Source organism: Diadema setosum, chromosome 2, assembly GCF_964275005.1.
Source record: "Diadema setosum chromosome 2, eeDiaSeto1, whole genome shotgun sequence".
In the NCBI taxonomy this organism is placed as follows: Eukaryota; Metazoa; Echinodermata; class Echinoidea; order Diadematoida; family Diadematidae; genus Diadema; species Diadema setosum.
The window spans coordinates 22731282-22753774 of record NC_092686.1 but is presented as its reverse complement, the minus strand read 5'-3'; the positions used below and the strand labels follow the sequence as shown (position 1 = coordinate 22753774).

Below are 22493 nucleotides of genomic sequence, written 5' to 3'. Positions count from 1 at the left end.
CCTAATGGGGCAGAGTATGACCATGCAGTATACCACAAGTTGAAATGTTTATTGAGTGAGTTGTCACTTTTGAGTGTAAACAGGGGATCTTTCTCTTCCAGACAGTGGCGTATCTAGGGAAAACGGCGCCCGGGGCAAGCACGAAAATTGCGCCCCTAATTTCTGAAAAAGTGTTCAACCCCAACACCATCCCGGTAGGGACTTTAAACAAAGTCCACATGATGCTTTTTCAAGCACTTAAAAGGGCTCTTTTGAGGGTTATTTAAATGTAATGAATTTTGATAGATTTTGGCGAGCGAGCGCAGCCAGCGAGCCGAAAATTTTTGTATTTCAGCTTACAAAACATGGAATTCTTGTCATTTTTTGCTTACCAAATCTTACAATTCTAATCAAGATATAGTGACGGCCTTATAGATAACGATTTATACAAAAAAAACTGAGGACTTTAAAAAATACTCTAAATTAGTGCGCGCGAGTGAGCTGAAATTTGTATAGTTACGTCCTCGTCATCATCACGTATTGTTCTTATCTTTTTTTATATAAATTTTGGCGAGCGAGCGCAGCGAGCGAGCCGAAAATGTTTGTATTTCAGCTTACAAAACATGGAATTCTTGTCATTTTTTGCTTATTAGTGACGACCTTATGATAACGATTTATACCAACAAACTGAGGACTTGAAAAAATACTCTAAATTAGTACGAGCGAGTGAGCCGAAATTTGTATATTTCTGCGTCATCATTACGTTTTTTTCTTATCTTTTTTATTTTTTTTGCGCCCCCCTCCCCCGTATGTTCGAAACCGTTGGCGTCCTCTTTTGATCCAATCGGCGATCGCTTCAGAACGAATGAAATTGCAGCCGCTGCTCCGTGTAACATTTTTCCTGCTAAATATGAAATGACATGAGTGAACACAATAGACATTATCATTTTGTCCGCGTCATCGTCACGTTTTGTTCTTATCTTCTTCTCTTTTTTTATACACATTTTGGCGAGCGAGCGCAGCGAGCGTGCCGAAAATTTTTGTATTTCAGCTTACAAATCATGAAACTCTTGTCATTTTTTGCTTATTAAATCTTACAATTCTAATCAAGATATAGTGACGGCCTTATAGATAACGATTTATACCAACAAAATGAGGACTTGAAAAAAATACTCTAAATTAGTACGAGCGAGTGAGCCGAAATTTGTATATTTCCGCGTCATCATTACGTTTTGTTGTTATCTTGTTTGATTCGGGGTTTTTTTTTGCGCCCCCCTCCCCCCGTATGTTCGAAACCGTTGGCGCCTTCTTTTGATCCAATTGGCGATCGCTTCAGAATGAAATTGCAGCCGCTGCTCCGTGAAACATTTTGCCTGCTAAATATAAAATGACATGTGTGAACACTATAGACACTGTCATTTTGTCATCATCACGTTTTGTTCTTACCTTCTTTTTATATAAATTTTGGCGAGCGAGCGCAGCGAGCGAGCCGAAAATTTTTGTATTTCAGCTCACAGAACATGGAATTTTTGTGTGAACACAATAAACATTGTCATTTTGTCCGCGTCATCATCATGTTTTGTTTTTATCTTGTTTGATTTGGTTTTCTGCCCCCCCCCACCACTCTCCCTCCCCCCCCCTTTTCCAGGCGAGTTTTTTTTTTTTTTTTTCTTCTTCTTCTTCTTCTTCTTCTCCTTTTCTTTTTTTTTTCTTCTTCTTCTTCGTTTTTTTTTCCTTTTTTTCTTCTTCTTCGTTTTTTTTTTTCGTTTTTTTGCGCCCCCAAGGAGTGGCGCCCGGGGCACGTGCCCCCCTTGCCCCCCCCCCCCCCCCTAGATACGCCACTGCTTCCAGACACAATGGGAGGATGCGATTCATACGAGTGAAAACTACATGTACAGGACATGTTGGTTCACACACAAAAAACTGTTGCCCTCTCTAGCAGATACACAGTCTGAAGTCTTGAATCACATTCGTTAGCATTTTTTGAGATTTGTACATACAAGAAAACAGTATCATAGCCCCTTCTTAGGCCAACATCCAAACAAGCAAGCAAAGAAACATATTATTCAAAGTCTCCCCCCTCCCACTCCCCCTCCCCCAGCAATGCACCTCATCACTTTATGCCTACAGTGTATATCCTATTATTTCTTGCCCAAATGGAAACAATGGACTGTGTAAAAACGTAACACAAAGGGGAGGGGGTAATCTAACAATCTCATATGATACCAACTACACTTTATAATTCCATCATCTATTTGAACTGTTCTCATCAGAGGCCAGTAAATTGAACTTCAAAGCTGTGCATCCCAAGGCATCTGCCATCATGAAAGGCTAAATCTGTACAGCCAGGTTACATTCATGGCATGTTTGTTTGGTGATTTCCAACACTACATTCCCGCACCTCCCCTATGTGGTTTGTTTCTCACATTTCAATCAATTGCTTGTCATTTTTCTTTCTTTTCAGTTTCTCACTCAAAATAATAAACCTATATACAAGTGCAACTATAATCTGTATTAAAAAAAAAAAATGGAATAATGATGTGTTTACAACAGAGTCTCTGATTTCTTTAGTACTTACCCAAGGTCTTGCAAAATGTCAAGGACTACTCATTTGAAAACCTCTAAGTTTGTTTGTCTTTTCCTTCCCACCCCCTGACTCAATATATAAATCCTAACAAACTATGGGCCTTACACTAAAGCATTGGGGCGGGGCATTGTAAAATAAAAAATGGCTTCTCTCACCTACTGATTGCAATGTGCCACGCCCCTCCAAGGGCTCCCCATTTAGAAGAGACCGCAATCCTTCAGGTTGTTCTTGATGATGACATCGGTGACGGCGTCGAACACAAACTGGATGTTGTTGGTGTCCGTGGCACAGGTGAAGTGAGTGTAGATCTCTTTCTGGTCCTTGCGCTTGTTCAGGTCCTCAAACTGCATCTGGATGTAGGCGGCCGCCTCCTCGTATGTGTTGGACCCTGCGAGGGGAGACAGAAATCACAAGGAAACTCGTGAAGAATCAGTGGGTACGTAGAATATCACATCTTAACTGCAAAGACAATGGAAAGTCCTTTTGTCATTGTCACAAAGCACAAATTAAGAGAATATCTATAAAAAAAAAAAAAAAAAGAATCAAATATCAAATGAATTAGTTTACATACAGTTTTCTCCCTTATGTGCTTGACAGCCCACACAGGCCTGCTGGAAGTGATCCATAACTAAATGATCTCTCACCTGTTGAAGAAGGCTGATTTTTCTTTAACACACATTTCTCATTTACCCCAGCCCAAGAATACTTGGGACTAGTCTTCAGTGGTTTGAATTGACATGATAAAGTGAACATAAGATGAATGAAGACTACACAACCTGCTTTGGTAATAGTATCACAACTTGTGCATGATGGGGGTAAGGCAGTGTTGGTTACATCATGCCTGGGTATATTCGGGTCTGTGTAGTTTTCATAACACCAAACATAGGTTGTGCCACCTCAGTAGGACATGGTTTATCATGATTCCTAGTCCCCTGCCATTTGTTACTTGCTACTGTAAAATAACCTTACTACAGTGCCATCATGCAACAAGAATAACAAATGTGTTGTTTTTGGATGTAACAGTATCCATTTAGTAGCAGCATTGATATCTCCGTGTTTGAACAAGTGAATGAGTCCAAGGAAAGTGACCTACATATTATTGGGGCACTTCCTTGCAGACCCTGGTTACATTTTAAAAGCTGTGTGGTCATGTTTGTTTTAGAACAAGTTTACCATGTATCACTGTCATTTCATTTGATCCACGTATCACAAGGCTTTACGGAGTGGGCCCATTTACTGGCTCCTTTTGAATTTTATACTTCAAAAGATCAATGCTGGTTTTCTTAACTGTCCTTTTGTATCTTTAACAATGCATCCAATTCCACAGCAAAACTATCAGAATCCAATCATGGTGATAGCATGTCGGAATTTACGAACACATTAATCATATTTGTTCGTCATGAGGAAATGCGTATATTTTCTCGTTTGCAAATAAATGTACCTAATTAGCTTAGCTGAACTCAGCATCAGATACTACGATTCTAATCGTCCACTTCACAGACATTTTGATGTCATTTGCTCACGATCTAATCTCTATTACCAATGTGTCATTCATCACTGATAACTGCAGTCTTCAACGAATGCACTTTGCCCAGTACTGCAAGTGCTACTCAGCCTACTGTTCTGTGTCTAGACCATGTCTGCACCTTGTTCATGTGCACAGCGATGTGCCAGCGGCTCATTGCATTAAAATGCATGAACATAACTCTATGAGTAATGGTAGCTGTGTGCTGCCCTCCCGTATACAATACAGGAACCCGAGAGGTGAGCACTTTCATTTCTAACTATCTGCATTTCTGAGGATGAAGGCACACGTACGTGTATCCAGGCTGGGCCCTGCCACTTTACTGTGTGAACCTGATGTCATGTGCAAAGATCACTCACACCCACACACACACACAAGGCAAAGAAAAACTCAGCATTGAAAGTGTAAAGACAATGACTTTCCTGACCTTTCCTTGACATAGCACATTGCAGGGAAGGGGTCTATCATTAACTCAACCTACTAATGCAGACATCTTTTGATATATTATATCTGGAACATCAACCCTTTCTTTCCCCCCCCCCCCTCCTTTTCCTACTTTGTACTTTGCTGCTGGTAATTGATGCTTTACAGGGTATCTGCTAATCACACAGGAAGGAAATGATTAATTCATAACACATCAAGATTTCACACACACACACACACACACACACAAATGTTTTCACAAATCCACAACAAATAGGGGGAAAAGCAGAGGGAGGACAGAAAATAATACACAAGCACAATTATAAAAATGCAAGAACGTACATGAATCTCTGTACTACTGACAGGGAGTTTAATCACAGGAGACTGCAGTCAGTGTCTTCGTGATGTTTCTTGGAAATCATTTGCAATTCTGCACAGCTGACCTTTAGTTCCATCAACTTTTCGAGAAAGACTATAAGACACAGGATTACAGCGATTTTCACGTATAATCCAGTGCAAGCTGACAACTCCACTCCCATGAGTCACATTATCATTATCCTATCAAAACTGGTGTAATCTCCTATAGTGCTTGTCTACCATGTGTGTGTGTGTGTGTGTGTGTGTGTGTGTGTGTGTGTGTGTTTTTAAGTGCCTTGATTCTATGTGGTATATTACTGTACCTGGGCCCATGACATAAAAGTTGAGATTGAACATAAGGCCCAAAAAAAAAAAATTGTTGCATTGGCGTAACCCGCCCGACCCTAAAAATTCCGCCGACCCCATGTTTTTTTATTATTTTTTTTGCTATCGATATCAAATATCTTGTTGATTGCGATCGCGATCGCACAAACCCGGAAGTGGAAACGGCTCTGAGGATATCGGATGTACGAGGGAGAGATCTAGCGCCTCGCATAAGCCTTCCTTGATCAGTACGTCATCTGATTCCAACACGGACACGTACTCTAACAAGATTTATTCAGTGTATACGTAGCATTCAGACTGCGATGTATTGTGCACAGTTTTGCCATAGGTTTCTTGTGTGGAGAACTTACACGAATCTGTATATGTGGGACTGTAATAGAGATCGCCGTGTGCGATGAAAAGATCGTACATATGGGTCAATTTGCATCTATCTTATCTAAGTCAAAATAATAAAATATGAAGTAAAAACATTCAGGATAGGGATTTCAACATCTTTAAATTCTGTGAAGGGGTATAATTCCAGTAATATCGGCCTCATAAATGATTTGTAGAATAGATGAACACAGCACATTCGGTGCAGCAGTTGTAACTGTTTACTGAGCTGAGCACGAGTTTTACACGTAAAATGCAGGTAGCAAAAAAAAAAAAAAAAAAAAAAAAAAAAATCCGCCCGACCGACCCTATTTGAAAATCTCATGTTACGCCAATGCAACAATTTTTTTTTTTTTGGCCTAAGTCTCTGAATACTTAATTCTGATTGGCAAACAACTGACTTGAGATTGCTTTTTTGAGCTACAGTATATTTGACTGTATCTTTTAATGCAAATAACGCCCAGGTCACATACAATGTACCTACATCTGCTGAAATTCAAGAGTACCACATTTGAGTATATTCATGCTCATCAAGAATACAGAAAAACAAAATTCCCCATCTCAAGAATTATGTGGAATAAAAGCATTAAATTCCAAAAAGGGAGCTTTACAATTACTGTAAAAGTGGATATTTTTCGCGAGACTAATTTTTCGCGCTCGGCGGGGTAAGAAGTCATCAACTGCTGGAACATATGGCAAACAAATATATTCGCGTGCTTTTATTTTCGCGCTAGTTTCAGGTTGCGTAAAATGCACGAAAATTTCCACTTTTACAGTACATTACAGCTACACGTATGTCAGACGAGTATGTTTATTAAAACAGTTCTGGACTATTTGAATGCCAATAACATGACATGACATCAGTAATCTCCAATTTGTCTCTACTGGCCATGTCATTGAGACATCACTTGCATTGTATCATACATGTTTGTTGTACAAGAGCATGGTGACTCATCTTTGATTCAAGTCAAGAGAAATAACTACCATACGATATAACTCGATAATATGATAAAAGATACAACAGAGTGCAATATTGTGCAAGTCAACATCTTCATGCATATTCAAGTGAATTATCATTTTAGCTGTGCTACATACAGCTATGAAGAAATTTGCAAGTAGACACGTAACATGCTAGAGCCGTAATTATCATAATTATATCATAATTATATTACCTAAACAGATATTTCAAATTGGTCATACACTAGGACACCAAATAATTAGGCAACTGATGTACCAACACTGTTTGATGGAGAATATTTGGCAGAATTAAATTCTACGGATTGTTTTTGATCTGCTGCTTTCATCAAGAGCAATATCTCTGAGGGAAGCAAACAAAAGTGACATGATATTCCTGGTACAGGTATGTTGTCTCTTTGTCAGACAATTTGTATTTCTGTTTTTCTGTGCATCCCTTGTCTTTTGTTTTGGCATATTCTATAAACTTGTGCACAATACATCTACATGTATCATATATGTTCCAGCTTCACAGTATCTTGTCTTCTGTGTGTTGTTAATTTCCATACACTACAGTACCAGTACGTAAAACACCTCTTTATCTTTTCGTGCGTTCTTTATTTTTCATGTCTGAAGACAAGTTTTTACCACATTGAAACATGTATAACTGCATGAATAAACTGGTGGTTAATTGTCCCCTAAAACATACCCCTACATTGGTATAAAAATTTATTATCATGCTATGACTGTCACACAGAAACCAGGTTGACTACAAAACGCTGATTGCACTACATCATTTAATGCATTCTGTTCACACTGGCAAATGAATAATTAGTCTCTGGCAACTCTACACTAAATACAGAAAGTGAACCGATCTATACATTACATTGTATATCACTAACACCAAAACTAAAACTGTTATCTCTAGAATTAACACTATTTTCACTATGTATTAAAAGAAGATGTGGTTGATTACCATTCTACTTCAAGTTCTTGTTTCCCCAACAAGATGAGCGATAATGTGATGCAATAGTTTCACAAGCTTGATTACAGAAAGCACTTGATATGTGTGTGCGTGTGTGTGTGTGTGCGTTTTGTTGTTGATGTTTTTCATTTTTGCTAAAGTGTTATTTTGCCTGTTGCAAATGCTCCTTTCCCTTATGTACATTTTGTGTACATAGTCCAGTAGGCAAATTGTGACTGTATCCTATGCTAGGATCACTAAACCCTATAAAAATCAACAGGTACTGATGCGATGACTATTTCATAAGCATTCATGCTCTTCCCAACACAACCTAACATGTATTTACAGCTCATGATACGTTATATAACTGTCTGGGCAGATATCCCAAGGCATCAAGACGCATTATCAATTCTCTCCATGGCAGTAAAAAGCATGCTATGGACTTGTAACAGCCCTGATTAAAACGGAGTGCAATCAATATGGACATTCACGAGGCAGCCCAGGACTGCTGAATACTAAGCCATGAGACCCACTACTCTGTTATGTATGGGCGATACGGGGCTTTGCGTTGATGTTCCTAATTGCATTTGGTTGCCACGACAACTGGCCTGTGTCCCAGATGAGCGCCACCGTGCAGGAATATAATATCATCAGCACAATGGGTCATGAATTTATCACATGTTCCCTTGGCATACTGGAGTTTCATGCATCTGATCAGTGCAAGGCACAGTATGTTGACTGCCTTCCACAACCTACATGACGAATCTATGGAAGGATTTCAGTAAACCCATAGTACGTCGAGTGTCCAGATTGGTACCCTTACACTTTGTAGTTCTTATTTGCAGTTTAATGAGAATTTGGAAATACATGAAGTGAAATATTTTATAAGTACTCAACAGTTACCCATTTACATCAAACAATGCTTAAAGGCTGTATACCTCTATCTGTTTTGACTGGCAAATACAAATGATTTATGATGCAGGTATATTTTGTTTCTTGCAAAAGGAAGAAAACTGTCACAGGATACTGAAAGATATCTTTCACTCTGAATAATTAATTGGGTCAATTACACAGTATCCATGCATGAAAATTTTGCTGGAGAAGGCTGACACCAGGCCTGCTCAGACAAGTTTTAACGTATGAATGATTTCTATTACCACTAATTACAGTAGATACTTGCACCCCTCCCCCAGGGCAAAAGAAGTCAATACCGTCGAGTTCTGCACTACAGAAAGAGTACAATCTAGTGAAAGATACAATAAACTGACTACTCTACTAAAAGTACCAATATAATACAACACCACCCTTGGATTATGTATCTCAATTTCACTTAAAGTGACAATACGCCTGAATAATTCAGAGGGAATAAACTGCAGCAGGATTACTCGAAGTGTAGTCAAGCTGAGCCCACATAGTCGTCACAAGAAGTTGCCGTGGCAACCACAAGGGCAGACTACACCATGGTGATGGAAAAACAATAAATGCCATTATCGTCTCTCCTCCTCTTACCCCCCCCCCCCCCCGCCCATTCCAACTTCCTCTTCCATGCTACATATATAGTAATTATATCCGATCTGAGCGTTTCCCCGGCGACTGATTACTGTGATGCAGCTTGCTGTAACGACTGGCGGCTGGAATCCCAGGTGTTTCTCAAAGGTGTTTTTCAGGTCCAGCCGAGGTCCGGCATTTCATTTACAAGTGCAGCTTGTTGCAATTTATAGATCTACCTAAGATGTGAACGCTCAGTGTGCAGGCATGTACAATGTACATGTATATTTCTTGCTTTACCACTTATGTGCAGTACAAACGCAGAAATCTTCCACGATCTGAAAATATACTTCTTATTTTCACTGAATATCACAAGAAAATAAAATTCAATAAAATCTTGGCAACCGATGAAAATGAGTTTGATGAAAACTGGACTATGTAAGACTAGCATTTTTCAGAAAAGTCTCCGTTTCATTGTTTGCATGTGTTGTGGCGATGGCCAGTAAATCTGTCTCATTTAAAGTGCATATTGAATTTTTTCTTTCTTTCTATGATTTTGGAATGTATCCTGTGTAAATTTTTATAAAACTTACCTGCTTTGTCCATTTATGGTAATCAAATTAAACATAGAGTGGCACTGCACTGTAAGTACTGTCAGCTGAAACATATGGTGCACATTTTCCCTATACTGCATGATAAATTATCATATTTTTAGAATTAGGTACAATTAATAAATCAATATGTCTAATGTATCTTGTGATTTCCATTATATGAAATCAACAAGTGTTACATTAATGCATTGTTTCATTGGCTTCCTCTCATTTAAGATGCAGCTGTTTTTCCCAAATCTTTTTTTTTTCCAGCACTTGTTTTCCAACGATTACTAAGTCAATTGATATGTGCGGACTTGTCACAACCAGGTCAGAAGGAAAGTGGAGCAGGAACTAAGACAGCATGGATGGGCACGAGGAAGGGGCACTTGAGGAGGGGAGAGGGGATGAAAGATGAGGGAAGGAGGGAGGAAAGGGGGTGGTAAGAGGGTGCATGGGAATAGAAGATAGAATGGAAAAGAGAAGGGAGGAGACAGAGCAGAGGAGAGGAGGAGGAGGAAGAGGAGCAAAGGAGGGATGAGATGGAGTTTGAAGACGGAAGACAGAAACGGTATACACCATACATATTCTGGAGGTTTTTATTTTGGCGAATTTTACAAGTTGGGTGATATTTGCGAATTCAACAACACGCTTAAATATTAACTTTCAGCCCGACATTTAATGCGACATGCACACTGTACATGTTCATTTCTCCGTTCAATACTGCAACCCACGATCACAAATTTAATCACTCGCAAAACTGTTGGATGTCCAGATTCACATAAAATGAGACTCGGTAAATGTGTGGAGTATGTCACAAGACAAGTGAGGAGGCTGAGGCAGATGAGTTAGAGGAGGAGGAGAAAGGGAGGGGGGGGGGGGGGAGAACAATAAGGAAATGGGGAAAAGGGCCTGGGAAGAAGAGTCTAAAAAGGGAGGAGGAGTCAAGAATGAGAGACCACAGAGATTTTCAGGCACGATGAAGGAAGATGATGGCAATTTATGTGAAAGACGTTTTGTAAAGCAGTTATAAGAGGGGAGAACTGGGGCACTTACCAGTGTACTCTGGGAAGCAGATCGTCAGGGGAGACTTCTGGATCTTCTCCTCAAACAGATCCTTCTTGTTCAGGAACAGGATGATGGAGGTCTCCGTGAACCACTTGTTGTTGCATATGGAGTCAAAGAGCTTCATTGACTCATGCATGCGATTCTGTTTGGGAGCGGGAGGGAGAGAGAAGACATTCAGAAATAAATTCAAGTGTGTTCCGACCACAGCACGGAAGAGAGTCACAAATACATGCATCAATGAAAAATGGATTATACTGCATTTTCAAGTGTAAGGTAAAAATGTTGGTCAAAACACTTTCACTGTATTTAAAGTATTCAGATTGAGTGTAGAGAAATATACGACGAAACGTGTATGGGGGTTTAGGTGGAAATTATTCATAGAACAAAACACTATCTGCAAAACAGCTAAAAGGTTGGATCTATGTCTTGAGCAACATGATCACAAATGCAACATACACTGTATAAGAGCGGCTACATTCTGCCAAATGAAATGTGTTTTCCTTGGTTCAAAATGATGAGCTAAATGCTATCAAAGAAAAAGCATGTCCACACTGACATAACATGCATGTTTAAATAGCAATTTTTCCCATCATTTGGACCACTTTACTACCATCTGCACAGGATGAAGGCACCTTGAATGTGGAAGAAACTTTTAAGTACAGTATCTGTATCAGCATCATATCTGAGACAGACAGACAGACACATGCCACACATACTTCTACACACACAAACACATATTCTGCACTATTCAAAATTTTCTCACAGCATTTCACACCAAAATACAGTCCAAGCAATTGCAACAGACTTGATTTTTTAAAGATAAACGGGGAATACATACACATTTCCCAACAACTGCCAAAGATGTTTTGAAGAACCCTTATAACAGCAACAACAACATGGAGAGACCTTGGCAAAAATAGAAACTGCAGCTCTAGGGAAAAATAACTCCAAAGCAAAACATCTGATATTCCAATTCTGGAACACTGATTATGGGATGCTATGTTTTTTTTCTTCCTTCACAAGCACTAAGAATGACAGCCTCTTTGTAAATGACAAAACCAAACACCATCTCATAAAAACCTTGTAAGGTGTATCGTAAATAATCAGCCAGTCTTCAATTCAGATTTGATACATGTATGTCTGCAACATGTTTAACATCAAGCAAAATCTACCTGCCCAAAACTGACCACTTTCCCTTATTTTCTCCATAAAACACAGCCATACAACCATTTAAAAAATGATAAAACAAAACAAACTCTGATTACATGTGCAGATTTCCTACAATATGAGGTACTTGCTGGCATCAAGAAAACACACATACACAAACACAAATACACACACATATCGCATACATACACAAAATAAAACATCTGACATTAATCTTAAAGGGAATTTTATGTGAATCTGCACATCATGCTCAAATTACAGAACCCCCTGTCTGCAGAACTGCTTCATACAAATTACAATGTATGTCTTCACCATTAACTTCGTTAGTCAGCATGATTGCTTACAATTCAAAGTGGTGTGGCACTGGAGCCCAGGTGCCCGACATTAGAAGACATCGATGTGCGCCGTGCGTCACGCCACGAGGAACATGCCCGATGCGGGGCGTGCCTGTGTACATGCTGGGGTAAACTCAAACACGGGTAATTATGCCCCAATGTCAGATACCCCTAATTGCCAGCCAAACGATCCTCTGAATTGGGCAACTCAACATCTTGCCGCTTCGCCGGCATATATTAACCTTCAGTGAAATGAACAGCCATTCCCTCTCCACTACCGACACGGTTTGTGGAAGGGTTGTTTGCCGTCTTCTCTGGGAAGAGTTTTAAGAAGGCTAGTGTTCCTCCCCATCAAACAAACCTGTTTTTACAGCAAATGCTGAACAAAAAAGATTTACTCAACTGACGATATTTCAAACATATTCAGAAACTGATATGTTGCCAATACATGTTCATCACGAAAAGACAAACTGTCAATATGAGACTGTGCATCACAACACCAACAAATAGTCACACACCCTGATTTTACGTGATGACTCAAAATAGTTGAAACGGGTCAACCTAGTCAATCATGAGTCTTTTATATTTTCTGAAAGAGCAATCCTTATTCTACATAATTCTAAAGTTTGGGATCATAAACCAAATGGGAAATTGTGTTTTTAGCAGTTTTTCTAGAACATCTTTTTATAAAGAACAGATTGATAAGGCATGTCGTAGAGGCCATTTTAATTTCTTAAAGATCTTTTACACAATCTTCACTTTCAACTTTAATACCTTTTGAAAGGATGATAGCAAAGATTTGAAAGTTGGTATCAGTCAATACTCAGTACTTTTCTCAGTACACACTTTTCCAGAATGTGGCTTTCTTTCCAATATTTAGATAGGTTGTGAGAGTCCATTTGAATTGAGTTACACATTATTTCAAAGCATACAGTCTACTCTTTCAGAATTTGCCCGTAACTAAAAATCCATGTCTAGTGACTTTTTGTTGGTTTTGTGATGCAGGGTCATATACATCTTTGAACAGAGTAGAAAATCCTGCGGCTCTAAGATGAATTTCAACCTCGCATGTTTGCGGTGCACCGAGAATCAAATTCAGAAAGATGGCAAATATTTCTGTAAAGAAGACCACTGTAATGATTTTGAACAGTGTGTGTGTGTGTGTGTGTGTGTGTGTGTGTGTACATTGCATACATGTGCATATGAAAGATGTGTGTTGGTTACTGTTTCTCTGTAAGCAATTGGCCCTAGAGTCTGTTCATAAGGACAACTGAGATAATGTAGGTCAACAATCTGACTTTCATTTCAGTCTGGTGATTTCACAAGTACATTTGCAATTCCGTGAGGATGTTTGGCAAGTAATAAGTTCAACTAAATTATCACATTCCTGGTGTTATAACAGGGAAAACGGATCAAGATACATGGTCTTTTTACTCTCAGAAACCACACTATAAAAGCAGCTTTTGATAATTACACCACGCTTAAGGATCTTAAGAGGTTCATGCTAAAAAAAGGAAGTGTACACGCTAGCACATCAGACACACTTGTAAGACGACACAAGCTTGTAGCTGAGCCAATCTATCCAACAACCTGTATAATTTCCCTCATTTTGTACACGAACACCTCTCATCGCCCAGCACGATACGTCTTTAATAGACGTAATGAACTGGATGCTGCCAGCTTCCACCACCATGGCAGTTGCCACGGCAACAGCGCCTTAATGATTTCAAGTTTACGTTTCTGCTCCTTCACTCGGCCTGAGGGACGGGGGGGGGGGGGGGGGGGGCTTGTGGTGGGAAGAAAAGGCTGGCAACTAATTTTGCAAATCACAACCACGACATGAAGGAAGGAAAGGAGGAAGGCAAGGAGATGGATAGGAGCGAGGTAAAAGATCGCTCCCAATGCTGATGAACGCAGGGAGGACTGCTGCTCGTGTGTGGCGATTAGCATACAAATGATGCACAGGCTTGGATGCGTCAATGGGAATTGTATGCATAAGGCAACTTGGGAATGTCTCAACATCAGGTTTCGCGCCGAGTGCTGTACAAACAACGCCATGGTAACTGAAAGCATTCGAAACTGCAAATGCTCTTAAAAAGTCAAGAATAATTCTTTTGTTTTTTATGGGTTAGCCACAATGAAAATAAAATGAATTCTCAAATGCCAGACCTGGACATTTCTAAGGTTTACACTGATCGGAAAGCACTTGTTCCTGGAAGTGTCTTCTTTCACATGAAGTAAAGAAGTAAAGCATAAAGAGGCACTGTTCTTTTGAAAAGATGTACAGAGAGGTATGATAATGCAACAATGGCACACACACACACACACACTAAAACTGTCAAATACATACTTGCGATCTGCAAAGGATTTGGGCTTCACTCCTTGGAGCAGTTCGCTCCTTTCCCTAGCTCCTTTGAATAGAAACATGGAAATTTGTCTTGGAAATGTTCCCTGTTGCCATTGTAGCTCAGATCACACTTTGGGCACAACCCAAAGCAATCTTTGGGGTTGCCACGGACAACCTTTGTGAAGGAATTACGCACATAACTTCAATAATTGATCTATGAAGGTGGTCTGTTGTACAATGTGCTATATGCATATCATATTTTAAGGGTGTAATAATCCACAACTACATTTGGCATAAGGCTTTCTACTAAAATGTCAAAGCAATGCCATTATATAATGCACTTCCTCTCTCAACTTACAGGTAAAAGATAGAATTCCATGTTTGTTTTTGTTCTTCCTTTTATTCCTCCTGGATGAAAATTGTAATTCATCTCTTGACACATGCAAGGGCAGCTCACTTTATACAAATGTATAAGTCGTACATGTTCCAATCTCCGGTAAGCCTTGGGCAAGCCTGGGGTTATCACAGGGTAAAACGTGTGATGGCAGTACAAACTAAACTTAAAATAAAATACAATGAAAAGTGGGAGCATAGCAATTCCTGGACTTGCTTAAAATGGAAACACAACACACACACGCACACATGCACGCACACACACACACACACAAACAGAAAAACATATTTTCTAAACAGGTCTTTCAAAAGGACAAATATATGGGTTCATTTCTTGCATGCTGAAAACCACAAATAAGACACAGACAAAAATCAGGAAGAAAATTGAAGATTTCACGAAGTTTCAAGAAATTTCACAGAACATCAATAAATATTTGAACAAAACAATAAGAATTAGTGAGATGAATTGCAAGTGATCATTGATAATTATTTTAAAAAGCCCTTCTTCTTCAGCATTTTCTTTTTCCCAAAAAGCACCTGGACTTATGAAAACTATCCGATGATAGCGACTGATACGGTATGTGATCTCCAATCCTAATTCAAGTACTACAGAAAGGACAGGTGGGGGTCTTCAAATTACAGCTAAAAACTCTGATTAGTGCAATATTCTGTTTTTGGTGTAACAATGCCTCACAATCAAAAGCAAAGAAATTACATTAACACCTAGCATTCACTTGTCCATGTGCAATATCATAGTACTGTATAAACGTGAAAAAAAAAAAATGAAGATTTTTTTCTTTTCAAATTTTGCCCTCCACTATGATGAAATCAATAAGACATAAATATTTGTAGAAACTACTGAGTACAAAAATACTCTCACCAGAAAATTATAAAAGCAACTTTACCGAAATTAGTCCAGTGTAAAACTTTCTATGTCGACAGTAATTGCATCAGATGTCTGTTTGTTTGTCTGTTTATGGTTGTTGTTGTTCGAGGGGAGGGTTGTTTTTTTTTTTTTTTTTCTAATATGAATATCTCTATTCTGTTTTTAACAGCTCAAAATATACTTTCTGTACCAATCTTCATGAATATCTTGTATTGAGCCAGAATTTGATCAAAATTGGGTTTATTTTCAAATAAATTTTTGGTGATCTGTGTGGTTTGGATGTCACTCTCTGCAAATACATGTAAGTGCATCTGGGAATCTGAAGCTTTAAATAAATGTTATTGTAAGACTGCAGACTGACTCTTTGAATATTGGAAGCATGTCACTTGAAATTATGTGGAAATTTGCATGCACTAAAGATCTCCCTAGATGAGATGACAATGCACTGCGGACTGTGAAATATTGATACCATTACAGTCACACCCACACAAGTATATTTAATAAGCCATCTCTCAATTTCAGCATGGAGTCAGTCATGTATTGTGTCCTGTCCTGGAATTTGTTCATTCTTTTTGCCATCAGATGTGCACATGAGAGCAGATGAAGTGGAGCAGTTCAAGCCTTTCATACTTATCTAATCAACGCACACTTTTTGTACTAAAACTGCCAAAAGACCTCAAATGGAAAAATTTAAAACACTTCAAAAGCCAGTGAAACATGTTTTTGTTTTTGTTTGCTTGCTTTTTTTTTTGTGTGTGTGTATGGCTTAACTGAGGTATTTGAACCATTAAAATTGGTTGCGTGTAGCAGGTTCATGGCAATTTCCACCTCCTTTCAATTTTCAACCTGCGGCATGCACAGCCCATATGAACATTACTGGAAAGGTTACGGTGTCCAGATGAGAAATCGCCCATACACCTTTCGACCGATGGATCATCAATAATTCAAACTAAATTGGGCAAGAGGATATGGGCCACAAAATAACTTGTGCTTGACAGATCCATGGTGAATGCATTAAATTTTTGTTTTCTTTGGGCGAGTGTTCCGAAATGGCAAATGTGAAAAAAAAAAAATCATACACGTGATGTGTAAAATGGTATTACATAAGGAAAAAAAAAAGAAAAAAAAAAGGTTAGTATGAATTGTGCATATCATAACATTCACTTGAGTACATTATCTTGAAAAAAAACAACAAAAGGATGACTGTGATGTGAACAATCTCACACAATACCTTGGAACACAAAATATACAAATTACAAAAAAAAAAGTCAGAAAACTAAAAATACTGCACAAACACAGACTCAGTGTGGCTTTGCTCTCCTTTCTTTCTCATCTTTTTATGCAATCATGTGTGCACAGACATTGCCTACAAAGGATTCTGCCAGGAAAAGCCAGTAAAGTGGATTTTACTGTGAGGAAAAAGCTGTTTGTTTGTTTTTTTTTCTTAAAGTCATATCTTCGCTGGGGTGATGAGACCTTGTATCTGAAATTTTGGTGAGAATAACTTTTTTGCATTAATGGTCAGATAATCAGTCAAGTGATGTCCTATCCAAATCCTAACTGTTTTACCCCAAAAATGGAGCCACCATGGCCTATCAAAGAAAAGGTTATCCCATTCGCTATTGTACTTTGGCCGCCATGTTTTTTTTTTTTTTTTTTGCTCTCCTGAACATTTGACATTTTGTAGATACGAGGTATTGTCACCCCAGCGATGATATGGGATTTCAGAGCAGTAAATCAGTAACAGATTTTACAAGTACAAGTAAGTGATGAAGCATGTAAAAATATAGGTCAAACTTCTGTCTCCCCAAAGTGAAAATATTATCAACATGCATTTGCAACTGCTTTCTTCTAAATGCACTGCTTATGTACTGCATGTGTGTTCCATCAAATGATATTGTCTCCAAATAATTTCAGAAAGCTGCGCATGGATTTCACATCATATTTTGGGCGTACAATGTATTGAAACCAAAGGCGTGGCTACATCTGTAGAGATGATACCAAAGCAGTTCATTGTCCTCCACACACAATGTATAGCGAAAGAACTCAAACATGTGTACTACTGAACAAGACGCTGTGAGATAGAGTGAATCCACATTTAATAGCAAACTATGGTTAAATAGGGAGATGGGAATGCTCCGAACATTACTGAATGATTCATAGTTGGCACCAGTTAACAACGTTAAATGTTCTAACCATGTCTTTCACATTCAAACTGAACACATTGGGGACATAAACAAATTCTGTTTTTTCATCGAATTAGCTCTGATGTGAGGAAAACATGCACGTGCCCGCAGCCACAGTGGCTGGAAATGAACAGAAAATTTGGTAGGAAATACAAATGAAAAGGTCAACCCCTTCTATCCTTTTTTTTGTCCCCCTGCAAGGAATTTTGTTAGCGCTGCGCAAATCTAGTGACTGAGGGACAGACCCTGCTCCATGCGCTACGCTACGTGTCAGGAATGCCCGAAGGCACAGGGAGTAGAAAATTTGATTCAGTACAGCTGAGAGTATGGGGATTCTCTGTACAGGCATGTGTTCATGTACTGGCACACACACACACAAAAGGAAAAAGCAGCGCGTGCACGATATGCGAGTTACAGAGCAATGAAGGAAACATGGCTATCGAGGAAACTAAACGATATAGTACACAACCACTAGCATTTGTCTTTCAGTTTAAGAAGAGAGGTACAGTTTTTCTCCACTGAAATATCCGAACCCCAGCCCCTTTGGAATGTTTCATATGGGGTAGCTGCAGAAATAATGGCTTGGAGAACTGCTGAATCCAATGAAAGGATGTAAAACACACACACACACACACACACACACACACACACACACACACACACACACAAAATTAAAAACAAACATACTACAGGGAAATGCCAAACCTTGTGGGGAGAAGTAAAAAGGAGAAATAATGAAAATGGCATTCATGTATTTTCAGTAAACAGACAAAGCAACAAATTCTATAGTGCACTGAATTCTGTTTGACTAATAGCTCAGCTAATTAGGAATGCAGCAGAGCCTCTGTGCTAAGATCCTAGATGGATTTTGTACACAAGCGCTGATTGCACACTCGGGACATTTGCGCGGGGAGCACGGGTTGTTGTTACACTTCACATATCATGGCAGTTCAAAAACATCTTATTAGTGGCCACTCGATCCATCATTTCTCCATGCATCTCAAGTGATGCATGGTGGGCTCGCCAGTGTGCAAGTGTGTCAGTGCACGCTACTGGCGAAGCCCTCATCTGCTGCGGAGCATGAAGGTCTGCACGGGCGTGAACATGTTGGCAAACAGGGTAAAAACAAAAATAAAAACAAGGAGAACTCTCTTTATTCCTCCCCCAGTGTTCTCTCTGCCGTATAACCCCCTCCCTTACACGAGTACAGGTAATAACTGTGTCATTGGCAGTACTTCAAGGACTGTGATTAAACTTAAATGCTACTCCCCCTCTGACATTGAACCTGGAGAATCAACTGACATGAAAAAGGAGCAGGGACATATGTTATATTATCATTGACTTGATGCTATAGGACTGCTACTTTTATCTACATAACATTTTGTTGTGTGGGGTTAGATTATTCAGTGATAGCACTGGTACGGTTTCTCGCTGTTTTTGTTTTGCTTCGCCTTGTCTAGTAAATGATATTGGATCAGACACTGCATGTTTTCTCTTTGTCTTTTTCATAACTCTTCTTCTTATTATTCAGGGTTCGAAATTGGCGATGGTCCGCTGGCCATTGGCCACCCAAAATCACGTCGGACTAGCTAAAAATCATAAAATTCTGTAGTAACTAGTCCGTTTGGCTAGCCAAAATATTGCTTCAGTGTCAAAATTGATTCTAAGTAGTCCGCCTGGCTAGTTAAAAAAAAATTAAGTGCGACCCCTGTTATTATTATTGTGATATTATTATTATCAATATTATCATCATCATCTTATTATCATTATTATGATTATCATTATCATCATCATATTATCATTATTACCATTATCATTATCAACATTATCATCATCATCATCTTCACCATCATCATCGTCATCATCATCATCATCATATTATCATTATTACCATTATCATTATCAACATTATCATCATCATCATCTTCACCATCATCATCGTCATCATCATCATCATCATCATCATCAACTGTAAACAGGCCACAAAGTATGACAGCCCAGAATAATATACTTCCTACACCTCTTACGCTGATACCTACTACGTATCGAACAATGACACCTATACATTTGAGCACTCTCACTGTATGCTTTCGATGGATTTGGGCATTTGGGCGTGCACGTACAGTATGTGGTTAGCCTGCCCACATAGAATGACGTGCCTTGCGGAAGGCTTTCAGACTTCAGTGCAGCAGAAGATGCAATTACAACCAGTATTCTTGGAATGATCATCCCAATGCTTCTCTCCCTGAACACAATATACAATATCTGCTTCTAGACAGCACTTACAACATTTTCATCTTTTCAGTACATTTGTATGATGCATTCATGCACATTTCCTTTTAAAGAGACCAACAGACTGGAATGGAATGAATCTGATATCTGTTGTGCCACAGATTTTCAATCCCGAGCTGTTAAGATTCCATTCGCATGGGTAGGTGTGACATCTGATGCATTACATAAATTTGCAGAAGCATCACACCTCCGAATACAATCTCTTGCTCCTATACTGTAGCAGTTTATGATTCCTTATTCCCACCCCTCCCCCCTCCTCCTCTCTCGTTTCCTTCTCTCTCTCTCTCTCTCTCTACGTATTCTATTGATAAAACCACATTGTATCTATAACAACAGCAAACTCTATCACTGCGAACACTGCAGTATAATTTCTTATACCATCATGATGGTCAGAGCACTTTACACACCATATCATTACCTAATCACCATAATCAAATCCTTACCAAGCCTTCACTCCACTCCCAGACTCCAAGAGCATTTCAGCCAAGCTGCCACTTAAAAACATAAATCAAACCATAATCCTGTTCTACGTGTTTGTAGTTTCTGCCAAGTACCTGTTTGTATACCAATTTAGTGAAGAGCATGGGAGACAATGGATCTTGCTTATTAGCATCAGTGATGTACACATAGATGGCCTTGAATCCTGGACCTCATTACTAATAAAAGTCTTATACCCAATCCACAGGACCAGTACATCTCCATAAAATAAGCATTTGAATTATGAGGGGTTCTCCCCCCTAATTTCTTCCTAACTATAAATAACTCTCAAAACTAACAACTCGCATACAACCTGTGTACATACCCGCAAATGAATTGCACGTCATTGGGGGGGGGGGGGGGGAAGAATCTTCATGTTGCAACACCCTTCAACTCTTTCTTCATTATCATTATCATTATTTTGCATGCACAGGCTTCTAAAATGACAAAATAAAACTATGAAATGCTTGGTACAGCCCTCTGGCCCTTCTGCAGTTGCCCGCAGTGGCTCTAGATAATTAACAAAATACATACGTATAAATGTAAGTCTATCATGTACATCATATTCGAATATGAATGTGATGTATGATATCTGACTTCGTGGATATTTTACACAAACCTACCTGAGACCCTGTGATTCTAAAAATATGCCTTCTTGGCAGACCTTTCTTCTTATTTCTTTTTCATTTTCACTTCTAACCATTATTCTATGTCCTCCCCAAAACTGAGTTTACCTGTGGAGTGTTCATTTCTCAATTACCATCTCTCATAAAACCCAGTTTAATCCAAGACTGAATGATGATAATGCTTAATTAAAAGTACTACAAAAGAGAGAGAGAGAGAGAGAGAGAAGAGAGACAGTATGGGAAAAGAATAGAAGCAAGAAGGAACAGTAAAAAAAGGCACTTACAATAAGAAGAAAAAAAACAAAAAAAAAACTATGAAAAGAGGACGAAGAAGTACAGAAAAGGAGGATGAGCTGGTAAAGAAAAGAAAAAGAAAAAAAAGGCAGCCTTGTATTGAAGCACAGACTATGCTCCCCCCCCCCCCCCATTCTCCAGTAGCTGTCATACACCTAGAATTTACAGCCATCTTGATAAATGTCCCATGTCAAATTACACTGCTCACTTGCCAGGGGAGGAGTGGATTATGAATGACAAATGGCACAGCTAATTGCTAGGGAGAAATTGCCTTGTTTTAAGTAGTGTGCAAATTTGCAATGCATGAATTGGCATAAACACACACATGTACAAACACTTACACACACACATTTTGATACATGATGTACAACGTGAACCCACAAAATGAATGTTGGAATGTAAGTAACAGTTAATGATACTGTAATAATGTACATCTCTTTTGCTCTGCTGTCTGCAATGTGGAAAGAAATACATAGTATAATATGTTCTACTACACAGCACACTGTGCAATTTTATAATGACTGCAGTTTCTGAATCTCCACAAGGAACAATTTGGAGCAAAAATTATATTTATTCTTTTTGTGCTTTTTAAGAGGTGCAGAATTATATGAAGCAAGCAAAATATAAAGCAAAAATACAATATCTTACATCTATATTAATGTGATAGCATGGCACTGCAGTACTCTGTGCCCTTCTGAAAAAGTAGGTCTAATAATGCTATTTCTCCCACAATAATCCCCCTTGGCTATCTATAGAAAATAACCTAATTGGACATATGTTTTGTTTTATTTGATTGAAAGCCTCTAATTAAATATGCCTTGGAAAGAAGAGTATAAAC

General features: G+C 38.9%; 1 protein-coding gene across 1 annotated transcript in view; it reads right to left on the bottom strand.

The window, feature by feature from the left end:
• Positions 1-22493, bottom strand: part of LOC140246233 (guanine nucleotide-binding protein G(i) subunit alpha) — an 89494-nt gene that overhangs the window by 3033 nt on the left and 63968 nt on the right. Inside the window, exons 7-8 of the mRNA XM_072325689.1 lie at positions 10641-10794; positions 2722-2954 (exon numbers count right to left, since the gene is read on the bottom strand). Of these exons, the coding sequence (XP_072181790.1) occupies positions 2764-2954; positions 10641-10794 (345 nt within the window). The 3' untranslated portion in view covers positions 2722-2763. The remainder of the gene's footprint in view (positions 1-2721; positions 2955-10640; positions 10795-22493) is intronic.